The 20,587-nt window shown below is 46.3% G+C and overlaps 1 protein-coding gene across 5 annotated transcripts in view; it reads left to right on the forward strand.

Annotated features, from left to right (window-relative positions):
* Positions 1 to 20,032, forward strand: part of ITSN1 (intersectin 1) — a 186,140-nt gene extending 166,108 nt beyond the window's left edge. For all 5 annotated transcript variants that reach the window (XM_033133309.1, XM_033133327.1, XM_033133317.1 and 2 more), the window contains 8 exons: positions 1,133 to 1,231; positions 2,647 to 2,814; positions 7,118 to 7,330; positions 8,545 to 8,666; positions 9,666 to 9,748; positions 10,080 to 10,163; positions 10,694 to 10,867; positions 12,612 to 20,032. In XM_033133309.1, the coding sequence (XP_032989200.1) occupies positions 1,133 to 1,231; positions 2,647 to 2,814; positions 7,118 to 7,330; positions 8,545 to 8,666; positions 9,666 to 9,748; positions 10,080 to 10,163; positions 10,694 to 10,867; positions 12,612 to 12,760 (1,092 nt within the window). In that variant the 3' untranslated portion in view covers positions 12,761 to 20,032. The remainder of the gene's footprint in view (positions 1 to 1,132; positions 1,232 to 2,646; positions 2,815 to 7,117; positions 7,331 to 8,544; positions 8,667 to 9,665; positions 9,749 to 10,079; positions 10,164 to 10,693; positions 10,868 to 12,611) is intronic.
* The last annotated feature ends 555 nt before the right edge of the window (positions 20,033 to 20,587 follow it).

Below are 20,587 nucleotides of genomic sequence, written 5' to 3' on the forward strand. Positions count from 1 at the left end.
AATGCTTTGATGTGCTGACTAATGAATGAGGCATTCTAAAGTCATTCGAAGGGGAGAAATATTGCTAAGAAATTGACCTAGGATGGGATGCAGACGGGAAGGCAGAGTCTGGGCTGCCAGGTGCCGCAGGCCACCTGGGGTTTCAGCCAAGGGTTGGGTCCTCCCTGGGTACAGTCAGGCTGAGCTCATCGCTGGATGCACTTGAACTTCAGGGAAATGCTGACACCAGCCCAGGGAGGGGGCTTGTTGCCCCTTCTCACCTCACCCCTGCCCTCCTCAGCTTTCCCCACCCCATACCTGTGGGAGTTTGACATGCCTTTGCCAGCTGCCAAGTGTTCCTGGAATAACGATGCCCACGGCTAGAGCAGGTTCAGGTGCTGACAGTTCTCAGGACCTGGGGCCCAAGTCATGGCAGCTGTCTGTTTCTACGGCATCAAACCTGAATAGAGCCTTTGAGAGCTCAGTCACCACGTAATCCCTGTGAGTTGTGGACAGGACCACCTTTGGGGATAGAAGGATTCCAGCACTCCAGATGAGTTGACAGAATTGGCAAAAGTTGTGGGAAGAAAGAGGCAGGGTATCCAGGATGGAGACAGCCTGCAGGCCCCCAGAGGGAGTCCTGTGTCTCATGTCCTGCCCTGTCTGAGCCTCCCCCAGGCGTGAGCAGGCTCCGCTCGAAACAGTCAATGACATTCAGCTCTTCCAGCATCTCTGGGACTTAAGGGAAATTTTTATTCTTACCCTCTGAACTTTTATTCTCCTCGTTCCTGGGAATGTTATGAAGTTTTTGTAGATATCCAGAAGAAATATTCTCTAATCTCACCTCTGTAAGTAAGCAACTATGTGTCCCATTGAAAGTGTCCCATGTGTCCCATGGAAGGAATCTGGAGAGCAGGGATTAACCCTGGTGGCTGAGTCACATCTTCAGGTCTCCCATTCCCCATCTGGAAAGTACCTCCATCCTGGACCAGGATAACTGGTCCGGCCCTTCCAACTCCAGGCTCCTCAGTTGTCATCCAAATAAATGAGACCATGCAAGGGATGGGGAGTCCTAAATATATCATCAATGTTGATGTCACCAACTGGATTTTGCAGATTTCTTAAATACATTTAAAACAATCTCTTATTTCAGAGATTGGCAATGGACCCTCGATGTAAAGGGATGCCTCTCTCTAGTTTTATACTGAAGCCTATGCAACGGGTAACAAGATACCCACTGATCATTAAAAATGTAAGTACCCATCTTGCCTTTTCAGCAGAGGAATGCTTTCTCAGCATTTCAGGGATCCGGGGTCATGGGCAGGTTCTGCAGCCAGCACACCTGGTATCTATTGTGTAGAAATCACATGCCAACAGGGTGTTGGAGGCATGTGTGTGGTAACTCAGAGAGAAAAGCTGTTTATCATGAAAAGAGCTAATAATATGCCGCCTTCAGCTGGGAGACCGCGTGGCTTCTACCTTATAAGTTGGAAAGTGAGAGCTCAGTCCTTGATTCTTTCCCTAATGCAGACATAGTACCTTGAAGCCTTGATTTTCCTAGCAAGAATGAGAGAAAGAAATAGAATTCCTACCACCCATCTTCAGAAAGCCACTGTGACAGACTCTATTTGATATTAGATAATTGTCATTCTCATGTAACTTCAAGAAGCCAATACCAAAAGAAAGGGAAAAAATTAGCGTTTCAGAGTCCCCATCTGTAATCACTGAAAAGACTTAGACACCCTCTGAGGCTGGGATTAGTATCCACGGGGAAGACAGCTCCTGGAGAAAGCTTTTACATCTGGCTCCTTTTAGTAGAGAATTTAGAAACCCAGATCCGGACACTGGCGTGCTCATTGCTACCAGGGTGGTGTGGACTTTTGGGTCTCTCAGTGGTAGTCAGGAGATATATGTATGTAAATATATTCATACACACATATTTATGTATACATATGTGTACACACATATATTTATTTCAATGTCAATCTATGTGTATTATAATGTATATAATGTTATAATGTATATAATGTGTTCACAACAATACCTCCTATTCTATTCTAATACCACAGAATCAATTCTACGTAGCCTCCCTTCTTTCTATATATTTATAACTCCCTTCTCTATGAGAAGCCTGGCTCTCATTATTCTCAATATGTTTATGAATTGGCGCGATCCCCTTATATGTAACAAATCATGGTACATTTATGTGACTGGCTTATATCATGGCTGGTCGATGGCAGAGCAGGAAGAATTTCCACCTCGGAGGTCTAGCTCCAGAACTGGCGCTCTTATCCACTGGCTTGGAATGGTCTATGCAGAAAAACGCACATTCGCATTCAGATCCAGAAGTGGAAGTACACAGACACCTGCAGCTGTGTGTGGACTCAGGAAAAAGCCATTCTCGCGAGAGAAGTCCATGTGGGGTGCATGGTGGCCTTTGCTGCAGCCACTGCCCTTCTCACACGCCAAGTATAAATAGTGTGACATCCCTTGTCTCCCAAAGGGGACCCTGCCAGCAAGGAGTGGCAGTCACGCTCCATGTCATTGCCTCGGTGGGTCATGTGGGCACCATTCAGGAAAGGTCTGTGCTGTGCTCTATCTCTGCTGGGCCTGACCGTCCAGGACAGCGAACCCCAGGGGGATGTTGCCTTCTGTGCTCCCATGTAGATCCTGGAAAACACTCCTGAAAATCACCCCGACCATAGCCACCTGAAGCACGCCCTGGAGAAGGCGGAAGAGCTGTGTTCCCAGGTGAATGAAGGGGTGCGGGAGAAGGAGAACTCCGACCGGCTGGAGTGGATCCAAGCCCACGTGCAGTGTGAAGGCCTGTCTGAGGTTAGCGGCCGTGGGGTGGGACCCGGGCCTCCCCTGCTGAGCCTCCACAGCCAGCCTGAAGGAGGACGAAGAAGATCATGAACTGTCCCTGTCTCTAGCCCATCGCTTGCTAGTCTCTCTCTGGCTGCTTTTCATCTGCTATTTAGCCCATCCACTGAGTTTTTAATTTCAGTGCTTTTCCTTTCCATGTCCAGCAGTTCTATTTATTTTCTCTAAGCTGCTGGTTTCTTTCTTGCGTCTTGTTCCTTGCACAAATGGCCATGCTTCTCATTTATTTCCTAATTCTTTTTAAACATTTGCCTGTATATTTCTAACCTGATCATTCTAATATCTAACGTATGGATCTCAGTCTTCTGTCTGCCGTTTCCGCTAGCCCTCGCCACACAGGCCTGTTTGTCTGTACGTACTGTGATTTTTGATCGTGGGCTCAATGTTCCTTGGAACTTTATCTGTGGGATCTTTTTTTTTTTTTTAAAAAGATTTTATTGGGGAAGGGTAACAGGGCTTTATTGGGGAACAGTGTGTACTTCCAGGACTTTTTTCCAAGTCAAGTTGTTGTCCTTTCAATCTTAGTTATGGAGGGTGCCATTCAGCTTCAAGTTGTTGAACTTTCAGTCTTAGTTGTGGAGGGCGCAGCTCAGCTCCAGGTCCAGTTGCCATTGCTAGTTGCAGGGGACACTGCCCACCATCCCTTGCGGGAGTTGAGGAATCGAACTGGCAACCTTGTGGTTGAGAGGATGTGCTCCAAACAACTGAGCCATCCGGGAGCTCAGCGGCAGCTCAGCTCAAGGTGCTGTGTTCAATCTTAGTTGCAGGGGGCGAAGCCCACCATCCCTTGCAGGACTCGAGGAATTGAACTGGCAACCTTGTGGTTGAGAGCCCACTGGCCCATGTGGGAATTGAACCCGCAGCCTTCGGAGTTAGGAGCACGGAGCACTAACCGCCTGAACCACCAAGCCAGCCCATCTGTGGAATCTTTGAGGTCTGAAGTTGCATTCCTCCTGAGAGGAATTAAATTTAGATACCTAAAAATTTAGATTTTTAGGGATCACGTTAGTTGTGTGAATTGTGGTTGTAAACTTGTATGAGCTGCCTTTTGGTTACAAATTCTCAGGGGCATTTTTTTCCCCCTCGACTTATACCAAGGTCAAAAACAAGCAAGTTTTTTTGCTCATCCCTTCTGCGCTTGAGTTTACTTGTCATTCTTCCTCTGGGGTCTCGCTTTTTGTGATCTCCTGTTAGATTCCTCACCTCACACGGGCCCTGCATATATCTCCTGTCGTTTGTACCCCACGTGGCCTTCAAAGTGAAAGCTCAAGGTCACCAGATTTAAGAGAGACCCTCAGGGCCAAAGCCCGCTTTGGGGGCTTCTCTTCCAGGGTTTGCATTTTCATTCTGTTTTTGCCCTCTGTACATTTCTTACTTTCATTTTTACCACTTTGCTTATATTTAAAAAGTGCATTTTTTATATTTTACTCAGTTTTTAAAATTTTCATTTGGGTGAGTCAGAGTATCTAGTCTACCATACCGCCAGACACAGAGGTCTCTTATCTAGTTCTTTACTTCTCTTCTTTTCACTCACCTTTCCTTTAGTTTCATTCAGTCTTTCTGCCTGTTCTCTCTCTTTCTCTCTCTGCCTCTGTAACACAGGTACACACATTCACACACATATGCATCCCATTCACCAGTGTTTACCAAAGTGCCTGGGCAGAATGTGTCTCCCCCACTCACTGTCCCTGTGGCTTCTTCCTTCTCACAAGCTTCAAGGCAGTCACTACCTGAGAAGTCACCACCAGTTCCTCCCTGCCCCACCTCCTGTCTGCCTTCAGCATAGGTGTGGGCTAATAAAGTTGTGGGAACGGCCCTGTGGAGACCAAGGTGATGGATGTGGGCTCCCATTTTGGAAGTCTATGTTGATATGCAATCTAGGGGCTTCCATTGGTTGGTTGGCTCACTCATTCATTCATTCATTCATTCATTCATTCATTCATTCAACATTTATTGAGCACCTGCCCATGTGTCATTGCTCGGTAGTAAATCTGAGGACATGAAAATCAGTAAGATGTGACCTCCCCTCTCTCAAGGAGCCTACAGTCCTGGAGGGGTCAAACCAATATTTACAGCAAAATCTGAAAAATGATAAGTAGAACTAGGTGCCAAATGTGGGAACCCATGACAGGGAGGAAGGGACAGTCATAGAGGGATTGGGGAATATTTGGAGAAGGTAGCGCTTGGCTGGTGTTGAAGGATGAAGACATCTCTCCAGGAAAGAATCCAGGGCGAGAGCATTGCAGTGATGGGCACAGCCTGAGCAGGACATGGGTGAGGAATGGAGTGGGACAGCGATAAGGCTTCAAGGCAAGTTGAAGCCAGGACGAGAAAGGCCTGTGTATCATTGTGAGGAGCATTAGCTTGAAGACAGTGTATTTGAGCAGTCTGCCCAGCAGAAATGCCACCATCGCAACAGGCACGTTGGAAAGGGACCCCGCCCTGAGTCTCATGGCTGTAGTCAGGGGGACTCCGTGAGGCCTGGCTCTTCATCGTAAAACATTAAGAATAAAATAAACTCTGTCATTTGCTCTTTGTGGCTTCTATACCCTCTTTGAAATAGACTGTTGTCTGTCTTTGTCGATCAGTTTTTCCTTGCTTTCATTTTGCCTGTACTGTGTTCACGATCGTGGAAAGGGGCCACGTTGCCCTCTGTTTCGTGGCCCAGATCTGGACACACATCAGTGATTAAGTTTCATTTAAATGCTGTCCTTGGCATTCTTGTCTGTTCCCAATTCACACGTAGTCAGTGTCAGCCTGGCCAAGTGGAGGCCCTAAACTTTGAGTATGAGTGAAAGACACACCTTTAGTGATCCAAGTTGACTTTTCTTGATTCATTGTCCCCCAGTGGCTCGAACTCTCTCTTGGCAGGCCCGAAGGGCTCCTGTTTAAGAGAGACTGTCAGAGCCCACAGGGATGAAGAATATCCTTTGAAGGCTCCAGCTGGGGTGTCACCTTTAGTCTTTTAGGCTCTCTCAGAGCCTCAGTGGGAGGCTAGAGGCCCTCCTTCCTCCTTGTACCTGAGAGTGAGGTGGAATGGCCACTCTTCTTTGGTGCCTATAGGTCTCTGGTCACAAAGGCCCTGCAGATTCTCTCACATTGGAGGCAGACAGGTGGCCACCTGCATCTCTTGGGGGATGCATGTTGTGAACCCCATCACCTCTGCACAAATAGTGTCCTCGTGGAGGTCTGTAAGGTTTGAGCTCTGGAGAGAGCCTCAACCTTGAATGCTGCTGGATGGAACATCTGGATGTGGACAGGTGGGGACCAAATGATGCCTGCCTGGATCATCTCACTGCCTGGGCACAGCTGTGGACTTCCCCTCCCTCAGTCTCCCCCTGCTGTCTAAAATAGACTGTTGTCCTTTTTTATCTAAAAAGGGGACCTTAGTGAGGTTGTTTCTGCCTCAGTATCCCTCTGTCCCTTTAGAACCGGCTAACACGAGATGATAGAGCCTCCCATGGAGTGTGAGATGATGGAGCCCATTGGGATGATAGAGCGTAGGATGATAGAGTCCTGTGGGATGACAGAGCTGCATTTTAGCATTCAGGGCCATCTCTAAGGTTTGGGAAGTGGTAGGAAGAGAGCTATCCTCTTCATGTTTTCAGGACCAGTGAGTTGGGTGAGATTTAATATGCACCAACACAATATCTGTTCTGCTTGATTTTGAGGCATCACTCAGCACCACTGAGTTTTACAGTCGCCTACATCCTAGGGGCCTGGATCTCAGCGGTACCTTGGAAAGTAGTATTTGTCCTGTGAAATTGTACACAGAGAGTTGCTGCTGCTTTCCAGAAGTCCAAAGGACTGTTTGAACCTGTGCAGGGCCATCACTGGAGCAGGTTCACACCACCTCCAGCGGGCCACTGTGCACACAGCACATACTCATCGAGGTAGCTGAGAGCTGAGTATTTTCTTCCTGTTGTCCAGGTTCCCCACACATAAAAGGGAGAAGAGCACTAATCACCCAAAGACACTAGCAAACCCCTAGGGGAAAAGCATTAGGAATCATAACCAAGACTCATCTTGACACTCGGAATCCCAGAACCATGCCTTTGACCGACTGACTTCTTGGCTCCAAAAGGCACTGCCTAGAGTCTTCAGAGCAGTCCTTTGCTGTGAGCCTCAGCTACAGGTCCACCTGGGCCCGGGCCCAGCTGCTGATGGAGCCCATGCTTTCAGATGCACAAAAACCAAAATCAAAACATGACCTGACTTCACTGTGTCTTCTTTGGGTTTTGTTTTCCTTTCTCAGCAACTTGTGTTCAATTCAGTGACCAATTGCTTGGGGCCACGCAAGTTTCTGCACAGTGGGAAACTCTACAAGGCCAAGAGCAACAAGGAGCTGTACGGCTTCCTCTTCAACGATTTCCTCCTGCTGACCCAAATCATAAAGCCCCTGGGCTCTTCTGGCACTGACAAAGTCTTCAGCCCCAAATCTAACCTGCAGTATAAAATGTACAAAACAGTAAGTTGGATTCTAGATTGCCATATCAGGGTTGATGTGTGGGGGAGGAGAAGGCTTCCAGAAGGAGTCAGAGTATCAGCAGAGTTCTGGGGCTGTGGTCTAGAGGAGAAGGTGAAGGGGTGAGCCAGGATTTAGGGTGCAGTTCCAGTACAGGCATACCTCATTTTATTGCTCTTCGCTTTATTGCACTTCACAGATGTTGCGTTTTTTTACAAATTGAAGGCAAGACCCTCCACCAGCAAAAAGATTACGACTCGCTTTTTTTTTTTTTTTGCTTTATTGGAGAGGTCTGGAACTGAACCTGCAATATCTCGGAGGTGTGCCTGTATTATCAGAAAAGGAGCAACACTCAATTTGATTGACAGAACATCTATTAGCTGCCAAATGTCTGCTGTGGGTTCCCCAGACATGACGAAGACACACCGTGCCCTGGCGGGGCTCACGGTCGAGTGTACAGATGAGGCAGGGGTGGGAAAGGTTGGGAGCAGAGCCCCCACAGTGTGTGAGCACCCACCTTCCAAACATTCCCAGGTCCCCCTCCAAACTCCTCAAGGTAGCAGGAATCATCTGTGCCCCTCACCTTTTCCCATAATAGCCAATCTAAACGCTCCACGTGTGGAGAATTCTCCTAGGCTGCTTACTGGGTCTGCTCCTCTGTGCATGTCTGTTTGTGTGTCTTCATGTCATGGGATTTTGTTTTTCTAAATTTGTCTCTGTGGGGGTGTTCTTAGAGATGAATTTTCTCTGAAGCAGCCGTTAGCATTATCTGGCAGGAAAGAATAATGTACCTAGGTAGCTTGTCACTAGCCACTTTGTATGAAAATCTTTGGAGGGAATTTCTTGAAGTAAAGTTGATGGAGGCTGTTTGCTGATTAGGACAAGCTGTGGGAAAAACAGACCAGTTATTCTGAAGGACTTAAAAAACACCTACAAAATGGAGGGGGAGAAAATCCATATTTCTAATTTGTAACATATGAAAATTGATATAACACAAAATCATTATCCCACTAGCGTTTACTGGGACACACACAGACCCGCAGTCTAGGGTACTGGAAACACACACACACACACACACACACACACACACACACACACAAAACCTTAATCAAGTTTATTGGAAAAGGCACACACACACACACACACACTCACACTCACAGTTTCCTGGAACACACAGACACGGTTTAGTTTTATAATGCCTGTGCATTATTTTTCAGCCTATTTTCCTCAATGAGGTCTTAGTAAAATTACCCACTGACCCCTCTGGAGATGAACCCGTCTTCCACATTTCCCACATCGACCGCGTCTACACCCTCCGAGCCGAAAGCATAAATGAAAGGTAAGACCTGCCACCTCCCTGGGCCTGAGCACCAGGACCACGGGGGACATTTAATTAATCAGCAGGTCCCAGTAATACCATAATCTCTGTCTGGAGAGGCCGGGGGACGTCTGAATGCTTTCTTCTAGAGCCTCGCAAAAATTTGACATGTGGCATGAACTTTTCAAAATAAAATGAATTGAAATTAATTTTGCTTGAGAATTCTTTTTTGGTAGAAACTGTCAGCATTCTTTAAGATAAATGGAGCACGTCAGGTTTCCCAGGTGGCAGAAACCAAAAGGAATGCGATTTAGGGATTCATAGGACCACCCAACCCAACCCCCGCGTCAGCCGGCTCACTTGGACAGACATTCTGGATCCTAGAGCTGTGGGTATTTTGCTTCAATCATGTCTTCAAGACTCTGTCCTGGAGCCAAATGAAATAGATCATTTTCTGAAGGGTGAACTTGACCCAAGGCCAACATTCCAAAGAGCATTTGTGCCAAGTAAGAAAATTGGCCAGAGTTATCGGACATATGGTTCTCTGAAAAATGAAGGAGAAAATGTCATGCCAAAATGCTTGCCCCAGTGTGTGTTTGCTCCTTCATGTAAAGTGTTTCCTTATCTGGGAAATGGTTTTCGTTCTTCCCTTGGATAATGGTTTAGTAGAAGAGAACCTTCTGGCCTTATTGGATTAGGAAAATACGTGATGCTTTTCAATAAGGAAGGGAGAGGAATTGTGTGCCTACATCTCCTCTAGGACGGCATTTATCATAGATTTTCTTGCATGCGGACACCAGTGCAGGTCTTGAATACATCAATAAAAATGTCACACATGCCTTTCTTATTAATGGTAGGAATAATTATTAGCATCATGTGACATAAATCCAGGCTTTCTTTCCCGAGTCTTTGTTGTTAAAATCAAACGAACAAAGCAGAATCCTGGAAACTGCACTGAAACAGACCTGAAGCTTTTCTCCAGAGTTCTGTTTGGCACCTTTCTGTCTTTTCCTTTCCAAGGACTGCCTGGGTGCAGAAAATCAAAGCTGCTTCTGAACTCTACATAGAGACCGAGAAAAAGAAGCGGGAGAAGGCGTACCTGGGTAATGCATTGCTCCCCAGCATGGACTGGGCTTCCTGCAAAGCTGGGGCAGAGGGCCATTCGGTGGGGCCCAGAATCCTTAGAGCTGGAAGATGAGCCTGGAGGTAGAGAAGCCTGAGATGGGATGGAAGTGGGGGGGGGGGGGAGAGAGTGGGGTGCAGGATGAGGGGTGGAAGGCAAATTCCAGGAGCAAGGAAGCAAGTGTTTAAGGAAAGGAGAGCAGAATTCTTCTTGAAGGGGGGCAGGTTCACAAAATAGAGCACGAGGCAAGCAGGGATGGAAAGGTGTCAAATGTTAAAATGAAACATGTGTTGTTTTCCCTGCTGTCATAGTCCGTTCCCAAAGGGCAACAGGGATTGGAAGGTTGATGGTGAATGTTGTTGAAGGCATTGAGCTGAAACCCTGTCGGTCACACGGTAAGGACCCAAGAAGCACCCCCCGACCTCCCAGCACGTGTTCAAGGTAGAAGCCTTTTCTGCATCCTCCCCGCCCCCTACTCCTGGCTTTAAATCAAACGTGCTATTCCCAGAATCCCAAATTTCCTTCCAGAATTGTTTTTTCTAGCACTTATTAAAAACCTAGAAGTTTTTTTTCCTTTTTTTTTTTTTTTTTTAAGTCCTTTCCGCTGTTATGTTTTTCAGAGAGGTCTGAGTGGCTGCCTTAGATGCAATCTAAGGCAGATGCAAAGAGACAGGAGAGGCCTAGTTTCAAAGCCCACTCATCTAATTATTTATTCTTAGTTTTATTATAATGCTGAATTGTGGGTGTTTTGTCCTGGATTCTCCATTTTATGCCACTTACGAAGCACGGCAATGGAGGGGTATAAAAATAGGTGTAGAGGAAAGTGCTACCCACTGTGGCGGTGACCCCACCACACTGCGCCCAGAAGAGCCCAGAAGAGCCCAGAAGAGCTTGGCAGGAGTTGAGCAGGCTCTGTCCACTCTAGGGAAGAGTAACCCGTACTGCGAGGTGACCATGGGCTCCCAGTGTCACATCACCAAGACGATCCAGGACACTCTGAATCCCAAGTGGAATTCCAACTGCCAGTTCTTCATCAAAGACCTGGAGCAGGAGGTCCTCTGCATCACGGTGTTTGAGAGGGACCAGTTCTCTCCAGATGGTGAGTAGAGAGCCCCCCCCCCGACCCCCGTCGTGGGGCCCTTCCTCCTTCCCTGTCATGAGTAAATGTTTTCTACCTGGAAACTTGGTGCCCAGAATTGTTTATGCTTCCCTCCAGGGAGATGAGGTTGCCATAAGACAAGACTCAGCCTCCCCTAAAAGGAAGCCTTCCATGATGCTGGTACATCTCAGGGAAGTTGGACAGAGCATGCTCAGTCTAGAGTGGTCCAGCTCCCCTAGACAAACACCATGGTCCTATGCTTCCCCAAAGCAGGTGACTGCAAAGAGGGCTACCCCCAATAAACCTCAGCCCAGCCCATGAATCCTTGGCCATAAGCCAGTGGTGAGAATGGATAAAACTAGCCAGTTGAGCAAGAAGAACATTAGCGCATAATAGGTGTGGCAGAATCAATCAGTGTCCTTTGGGTGACATTTCTGGTTAATCATATGGATGGAACTGTGTTGGGTGCATCCTGCCTTCAACCAACTTCCTCTTTCTGCTTTGAGCCTAGAAAAGAATGGATCTGGCCAATGATTCCAATAAACTTTCTTCCTCAACCCAATAAAAACCAGAGAGTACATTTAAAGATTACAGTCTTAATTTAATTATATTCGATGGAGGATAATTAAATGCAAGGAGTGAGGGTCTAATGCTAGCATGATCTGTGCCGGGCTTAAAACGTTCCGTGTGGCTTTTGTCTTTTAGAACTTTTATATGAATTATCTCATGGTGAGTAGGTGGTACTGGTCACGTAGCTGGCTACGTTAGGGCGTGGCCAGGGCAGTCTGACTCCCAAGTCGGGGCTCTTCACCACTGTTTTATTGTCAGTTTTTATTCTGACAAGTGAAGGTTTGAGGTTAAGTTGTTTTTTTTGCTTTTTTTTATAGTGAAATATCATGACACAATGACAATTCCACTAGGGTGTAAGTTGAAATCCTAGTGTTGTTCTTACGTCAGAGATTACTTCCATACCGTGCACAGAGGGGAAAAATAAACCTGTATCTGTCCACCAGAAAAACTTCCCAGGTTTTAAACGGGAACATTGAAAAAATGTTGTTTCCTATACAGGAGCGCCTGGATCATAGTATATTCCAATAAATAATTGTCAAATGAATAAATGAAGGAATTAATGGTCTGGAGGCCCATGGAACAACATTGAGTATTTGCATAGCATTTAAAAAATTTTCAAACATAGTCATATCCGTTCTTATACTGACATTCACTATTTGTGAAAAGTGGTGTTGAGATTGTTCTGGGAGCATTGCTGGAAGCATGCAGCTCCTGTGCTGTCCCCTCCTTTCCTGTCCCCTTACACTTGCTCTCTGTCGCATGGAGAGGGGCATATCAGAACTGAGCCAGCTCACCATCCTTGACTTTTCTGAAAGGGGCACAACATCACAAAGCACGCTCCTGTGACAACCTCTGGGAGAAATGGCTGTTCCATTTTTGTCCCAGAAACAGTTGTCTTTCTTTTGTGTGATTTCTTTAAATTCCACGTGCATTGCGCATTGTGCAGCTGATACGACCTCTGGTTTTGCATCACCTGCCAGGCAGTTTATAGCCCTTTGGAGGGCTCGAGGTGTGGAGGAAATCATGGTCTATGTTTTTAGCTCCTTCTAGATTCTTCTTTGTCCCCACCCTGGCGTCCTTTTCTTTTCACTCCATTTAAAAATTCCCAGTATGCCAAATACACGCCTTGAAGGGAAGGGGTCCACTCTCTGAACAGGGTCTGTTCTCCTTTCAGATTTTTTAGGTCGGACGGAGATCCGCGTAGCAGACATCAAGAAGGACCAGGGTTCCAAGGGTCCAGTTACCAAGTGTCTCCTGCTGCACGAGGTCCCCACAGGAGAGATTGTGGTCCGCTTGGACCTGCAGTTATTTGATGAGCCATAGGGAGTGGGCTCAGGGCCTGCTTCAGTTCCAGCCCGAGCCAGCAGATGCCGTCTGCAATCGATGTTGCTTTTCTAAGACCACCATTTGGTGTTCAGCCACAGGGCAACAGGACGGTGAAGACAGGACCGTTACTGATTCTGGGAATAATTCTTGACAATCCTTCCCCCCCAGACAATTTCCCATTTTATGAAACAAACCTGTTTCCTTTGTCCCCACTTCAGGTCTCACCATGGTTTCTGAGGTCTTGGAAATCCCGTAGCTCCCAGCCAGGTTTGGTTGGGAGTCTGGCCCGTGCCTGGGCCTGAGGCATGGGTCTGGTTACTATAAAAATAGATTTATAAATGCAATGTCTGTATTTTTGGAGAACTCATAACCCTCCTATTTCTTACCTCCGCCAGCCCCCAGTAGGCCCCTTGACCTATGATGCCTAGTCCTTGGTGTATTTAGGAAAAATTATTGGTCCTGCCATTGCTTCAGAATCTCATTTCCCCACTGGGACCTTATCTGAAATGCTGCCCTGGATCGGATCACTTGGGCAGGTGGTGTCCTGATGGGACACTGCACTAGCTCTTTGAAGAGCTGGTCCACGGAAGATTCCAGCAGCTGTGTTGTTACAGCCATTCTAGTCCCCTCTAGGTCTTATATTGATAGATGTCGATGAAAACTATCGTGGGCTTCTGTCAGGTGATTTGATTCTGATTTCCGGTGTGGTTGGAAGATGGTTAAGGAAGCCTGTTATCTATAGAGTTCTATCTGCTGGATCAGATCATTGCAGGTCACCTGAAAGACCACGGCATCACGGCGTCGTTGGGTCCTGGTTGCCGGCCCACTTGGATAACGCTCTTTTGACTTGGAGTTCCTGTGATATTTCATGATGACAGTCACTGATGGTGACCAGCTCGGAGCCTATTCTTGCTTGAATGTTCCGTGTCTTGACCTTCATGGGAAATTTCAGCAGCTGTCTTTGGTACGTTCCCTAAAAAGGCATCCCCAAGGTATGACAAGGAAAAGTGACAATCGGAAAGCGGGTGGACAGATGTGAAGGAAATCCACCGCGTGGTGGGGGAAAGACCCCAGGAACACGCAGCTGCACAAGTCTGGGGAGGAAAGCCTAAGACTGCGCCCTACACTGTACCCCACACAGCCAACCTTTCACTAACGGGCATCCATGGGCTTGTTGCCAGTCAGGAGTGTATGACCACGTGCCAACCTGTCTGCTGTGAGTTCTTTGATTTTTCCCCCCCTTAAATGCCAGGAGATAGGCTGGTTAACTAGTTCATAACTTGATTTGCTAAGGAAAAGTGTGGGTCATTTTTCGTTTGCATGTTAATGTTCGCATAACCCCAGTTCATTGTGGTCAAGAAATGTTCTTTGCATGTCCTCTTGGTACTGGAGTCTAGCTTTCCTGTGGTTGATGGTATTCCCTTTGATTGTAGGTCCTTAGAAGTTAATTAGGGTTGTAGAAGCGCTTTATAAATGGTAGCATCCACATAGTGGCCGAGTACCCACTCTGTCGGGAACTGAACGCAGAGTGTCACGATTTCCCATCAGAGCCCTGTCATATTTCAAGCAATTTAACAAATGTGTGTGTTGGAAAGGGCAACAAAGTTTACATTTCATACTTTACAAAAAAAACCACTTTATTATTTATTTATTGAAGATAGTGTAGAATTTTGTATCAAGAACAACAGACATCCCTATTTTTTGAAACAAGCAGACCTACCCTTTAGGTAGAAACATTCAACTGAACACATTACAGACCAAGTTTAACTTCACGGCATGCATTTGTTTACCACGTCGTAGCAGAAAACATGGTTAAAATACTTTACGTTTATATTTTTTGACGTTGTTAAGAAACTGTTTTAAATTAAATCTATAAATAGCCGTACAACTCATGCTTTCCTATTTCTCTAATCAATACAGTTGGTTCAGTGTATGTATGAAGGAGATGTTACTGTGGTAGAAAAAAAGTTTTAAATGTGTTATGGGGTAGCATTGGGTCACCATCCCGTCCCCTTTCTTTCTGTTCTCCCTCTTCTTCATTGACTTTCTGGGCGTGTCAGTGTTGGGGATCCATGTAGGTAGGGTATGATGTGCACAGCGACAAACGTCTCGTCACCGTTTTAGTTCTGCCGGGTCACGCACTTGCAGAATCCCGTTATCAGTATGACTGTAGCATGCAAAGCAATATGTGAGTCTTTTTCCCCAAGTGACTGTACTGCGCATCCCTGAGATGCTCCTTCAGAACAGCAATTCGGCATTAGTGTCCTTGCACTCACTGGTGTAACCTGTACTGTGACGGGTCATCCTTCTGGATGAGATAGGCTGACTCTCAGATCCAGCTGTGACGCATGACTCGTGTCGTGGGTAGAGGAAGGTGGCTGAGGCGTGGAGCCTCACACTCTCTGACCTCTATTCCATTGCTTCTGTCTTTTTGGCTGCCGGGGCTAAGTGTCACAGAGACCAAATGTCCCTTGCCAATAAGCAATCTCTCACCTAGCTCTTTGCTTTCTCAACACAGGGTTTCTCTAGGCCTCTGCATCCTGGCATTGTGTCCCCAGCCCTCTGCCCTCTTCTCTGAGCCATCTTGACCTCTAGCTCAACCAGGGGCTTTTCTGCTCACAGGGCTGGGCCCTGACAGGAGCCCTTGAGCTGGGTCTTCGTAGACCAGCAATCCTGAAGGGACACTCCGTATGCCAGTCTCTGTGGGGCAGCATTACTGGCTGGTGTTGTCTCCCCTAGCACGCAGATAGGACATATCGTCTCCTGGGACCAGATCTCCTGTGACCATGAGAGCCTGGAAGATGTGGTTCATTCAGATCCCGGGCTGGCCTGCCATGGGAATGAGGGACCACTCTAGGCTGGGGATGCTCAAGGAACTGGGGCCAGCCTTCCTTGTTTGACTGTCCTCTGATGGCAGAGGAGAAAGCTGTGCTCCCAAAGAACATTAATGTTAAACAGGGTATTTTTTTCTTCTTTGCTTTTTGAGCAACTTAAGCATGACCTAACTATGCGAAAGTAACTGATTTTTTTCTGGTTGAGTAGTACTGGATTTAACTGCTCATTTTCCCTCAGAAAATGGGTACATCGACTACTTGCGTTGTGTCTTATCTTGGTAATCTAGTAACAAAACCCCAGGTGTCCTCTGGGATGGGAGTGAGGTCAGGGGGATTAGGTGCTGGGGACACCAGGGAAGAATAATTACAGGCCTGCCATCCAAGGCCAGGCAGTCCGCTATCTGTCCAGGAGCTGACTGGGACAAGCATAAAGCACTGACCATTCAGAGTGGGGGTGTTCTAGAATCTGAAGGGGCTGGAGAACGGGGAAATGGATAAGGTGCTCCTGGTTTTATTTGAAGGGTGAAGATCTTGGAGTATATTTTAGAGTTTGCCAATACCTTGTGTGAGGAGAAGACTTCTCTATGTCTACTCCAGATAGTTTTTTCTGGTTGAATCAATAAGAAAATTTGTTTTGGGTATGTAGCAATTTTAGGAATTTCCATTGGAAACAGCAAGTAAGTTTTTCTTTCCTTTTTATCTATTTTTTATTTTATGTTATTTTATTTATTTTATCTTACATTTTCAGCTCTCTTCTCTTTTGGGTGTGGAGATGAGCTTTACAGCAGATACTAACACTTTGAAATGGCCATCTGCATGCTTTAGAGGTAGCAGGGTCATTTCAGATTTGAGGAGAGTGTGAAGGTAGCAGTGGGGCTGCTTGCTCTGATGTACTTGTTTTACAAGTTGAGAGCCTCCTATGCCAGAAAGTGAGGCCATGAAAATAAACAAGCCTGTAGATTAGCTCCTACCAGGCAGAAGCATATCGGCAGCACCAGAAACCAGTGACTGTGTGAAGCCCTCAGACGCGGTGGCCTGAGGTGCCCCAAGAGGTATTTAGTAAAAGCAACACTTTTTCTTTGTACCCTCCATGTTGAAATGCCTGTGGAGCTTCTCCTTACTGCTGGGAATGGCTCAGGTCAGCTGCCAAAACTCAAGACTCACCTGGCAGTGCCCTAAGCCATGTTTTGTGGGGCCACTTAGTGTTGTGTAAATAGAGTTGGGATGTTTATTTGAGCTAGAGGAAAGGAAAGTTCTAGAATTCCCACATTGTATCAGATCCAGGATATATTTGTAAGTCACCAGGCTTGACTAAGGTACATAACCTGATATCTTTAGGATCCAGAATCTACTCCTGACAAGCATGGAAAACTTATATCACTTGAAGGAGAGAAACATCTAACAGCTCTTTATCTCAGGAGCATTAAAACTCAGATACCAACACGTTGGAAAGTCTTATCTCTGGGTTGTGATCTCTCCCTTACCTGGTCAATAAGGCTAATCATTCATCCAAGGAGTCCCCATCCTGGGCCACTGTCCCAAGGGCCTGGGAGGTGAAGTGGAGGGACCTGCCTTTGTGGCATTCATCGCCTAATTATAGATCTAATTTTAAGTCACTGAAATAACACCCAACACCTTGTAAAAATTCACCTGCACCTCCAAATAATGATTTCAGTGACATGCAGATTCAATGAGTTCCTTCCTCTTTACTCTGGCTTTGGGGAACCAGGTAAATACCCACATAATAATTTTTTCGACACTATGTGTGGTTGCCATGTTTCAGGGTAAATTTGCCCCTACTGTATGTTAGGGTGTTTTGTGAGTTGCTTTTAATAGAATTCTGTTCTACTTTCTATACCAGCCTATGTTGTTAATATCATCTGAATAGTGTGACTATTTTAGTATTCAAAGCCCACCAAGTAAAACTGTTCAGAAATGGGCTTATTTGGCCAGCCTTGAAAAACTTGAGCGTTTCTCTGATATTTACGGAGCATTAACCAGTAACCAAGCTTTCTTTTTATGCAATGGTAGGAATGCATAGTCTTCTAGGAACCCTGGTTTTGTACTTTTATCATTCAAAAAAAAAATTCCTGTGCGGCTGTGTTTCTAAAACTATGTTCCTTTTCATTTCTCCTCTTGTACTCAAATCCCTTGTTTTCTCCTGTTTCTGTGTTTAAACAGAATGGGGGACTAGGGCAAAGAGGGTGATACAGGAACCAGAGAAAGGGTGGTGGTGGTTTGCGGCGTCTGGTTGAGGAGCCAGTAGCTGCCTCTCTACCCTCTGATACCACTAGGGGGCAGTCTCCCTGTTGAAAACTTGTAGGTCCCGCCGGCAGATCCCAGGGTGCTGGCTCCACCTACCGCAGCTCCAGGGCATTGCTCTTGGGTAAATCACAGATCCAACTTGCTGGTGGTCTGAGACTGATGGCAGGAGAAGGAAGGAAATTAGTGGTGGACGTAGGTCTTGATGCCAGCACTCCTGGGGTACCTAGTGACACTTTGTCCTTCCCTGCTGTTGGGGTTGGGGCTCTACCAGGGTCCTCAGCCTTCCCACCTTTTCTGCATCTGATTTGGTGAGAGCCCCTAAGATCCAGCCCTGCCAGGGCCTTGGGTGTAAGTTGGAGGTGTCTCCCCACTGCTGGGCTGATCTCCAGGCTGGGTGGCCGGAGATGGTACTATCTCCCCAATAAGGGTTCCAGAAGTCAGGTCCCCTGTATGTGGATTGGATAACAGAGTCCCTACTGGGAGACTTGAACTTCTGGAATTGCAGATGTGAATTGCGGTGGGGGGATGCAGAAGCTCACCATAGGATGTGTGTGTGTGTTTCCGTTTGCATGGGCGCCAGGGGAAATGGACCTGAACAGGGAAACAGATTGGTCTGCACTTCCCATTGTCCCTCTTAGGACCTGCTACATAATTTGTGGGCTGAGTGCAAAATGAAAATGCGAGGCTCCTTGTTCAAAATGACTGAGCATTTCGAGGTGGTGACAGCAGAGAATTAAACCAAGCCTGGGCCCTTCTAAGCACGGTGTCCCATGTGACTGCGCAGGCCATACATGCACGGAGCCGGCCCTGATCACACTGTATTTTCAGTTGCTTCTTGAAGCAGGTAGGACTTCGTTATATGTCTTCTTACTTTGTAAAGTCTCCCTGGCAGGTTGTGGAGAGCAGGGCTGACATACTTTTCAAAATATCTGCTTTGATTTCGTAAAAGCGCACATGGTCTGCACTAGTCAGAGGGTATAGGACCCAAGCCCCTGTTGACAGATGTGCCTGGAGACAAGAGAGAGAATCATCTGCCTAGTCTCTGGGCTCCCGTGCAGGGCGGGCCACGAGGCGCCAAGAGGCTTTGGCACTTTTATCGGTTAACCCACTAATTTGAAATAAAACTCTTCCTTTTGGTCTTTCGTCACCCACTGAGGGCTTTTGTCCCCTTTCCTGCTAGGACAGAGAGGCTTTTCCAGCCTCTTCTTCAAAGTGACCATCCGGGTAACAGGGAGGGTGGGGGAAGTGTTCAGTGCCCCTTCCCCAGGGGCTGGTTCCTCCATTGCCACTCCCTGGAGAGAGACAGTGCGTGGAGCCAGCTGCCTCCCTGCCCTGGCTGGGCCCAGTGGTCCACAGATGTCTGCTTCTGAGAGGCAGTGACTGCCCAGCTGGGCTCTCCCCATAGGATCCCCATATGGCTTTTGAGGAGGGTGATGTCAGGAGAGAGGAAAGAACCCTCTTTCCTCTGTGTGAGTAACCTCGAGTTCTAGAAGACCACAGCTCCTGGAGGCAGATGGTCTTGGTCCTGCCGTGTGCTTGTTGTTGCTTTCTTTCACAGCTTTTTTTTGCACTGGGCTGGATGCTCCAAAACCTTTGACGTTCTGCTTGTTCTTTGCAGCTCAATCTCATTTCTACATACACAGAGCAATAATCCTTTTCATGTCTCTTGATTCTGTCTGGGATTATAAAGTTTGTTAAGTAATGAAGTCGACAGAAAGCTGAACAGAAATTGCAAATTCATCTTGTGTGGATTTGCGTCATTTTGAACGAAATAGCAAATTGTAGCTTTGTTTCTACATGTAATGAACTTTCAAGTGACTGAAAGTTCAGAAGGTGTTATCTGGAAGCATTTGATAAATATTGTCAGCATTCGTTTTCATGAATGAACATTTTTGATGTATATTTTACAAATCAACATCCTAAAAATGTCATCTGCTAAATGTTCACTGTGTCAGAAAGCAGATATTCTAGTAAGATCTTTGGTAGTGATATTTTTTTTTTACACATGCATTGAAAACATACATTGCCAATAGCCCAAGTGTCTTTGAACTGTGAAACCAACTTCAGATCTTGTCCTCTGAAGCTGCAGCCAGCTGTTCTGCACCTTCCGGCCCCTTCTTCCTACTCCTTCTTAGCCCTGGGGAGATAGAGTAGTTGGCAATCATATAATTCACGCCTTACCTACATTAGCTTTGGACCCGCACATCTATAGGTGGTCAACATATATGTAAATACATGTATACGGATGAGATACCTGCAACAAAAATATCCCGTATATGGTAATCAGCCCATAGCTTCTGGTTTCTTGCATTTTATGCAGTTTCCAGCTAAGAAAAATGCAGCATTCCACTACATAAAGTGAAAAAGTTGTGCTCTTTAAACAGTTTGTTATGAAATCTCTGCTGTATGTTTATGGGAATGTCCATGACTAAATGTATATCTGGTATGTAAGAGGCTATCTGTTAAATGTTGCAAAAACTAACAGATTCTGTAGTCAAAAATATTTAACTTGTTATTGTAAAATGTGATTTGTCATTGAGAGATTATTTTTCTGTATGTATATGAGAGTATTTTAGGTATCTAATTTAAGTGCATAAAACTATAGAAAAATATTTAAAAATCTATTCCAGAAGTAGAAAATGCTTAAGCAGATTACTTGGGTAATGTGACTTCTGGGTTACCCTGTACTGTTCTCTTTCTGGATAGATCAGTGTATCCCTTTGGT

This window comes from Rhinolophus ferrumequinum, chromosome 2 (assembly GCF_004115265.2).
Source record: "Rhinolophus ferrumequinum isolate MPI-CBG mRhiFer1 chromosome 2, mRhiFer1_v1.p, whole genome shotgun sequence".
NCBI lineage: Eukaryota > Metazoa > Chordata > Mammalia > Chiroptera > Rhinolophidae > Rhinolophus > Rhinolophus ferrumequinum.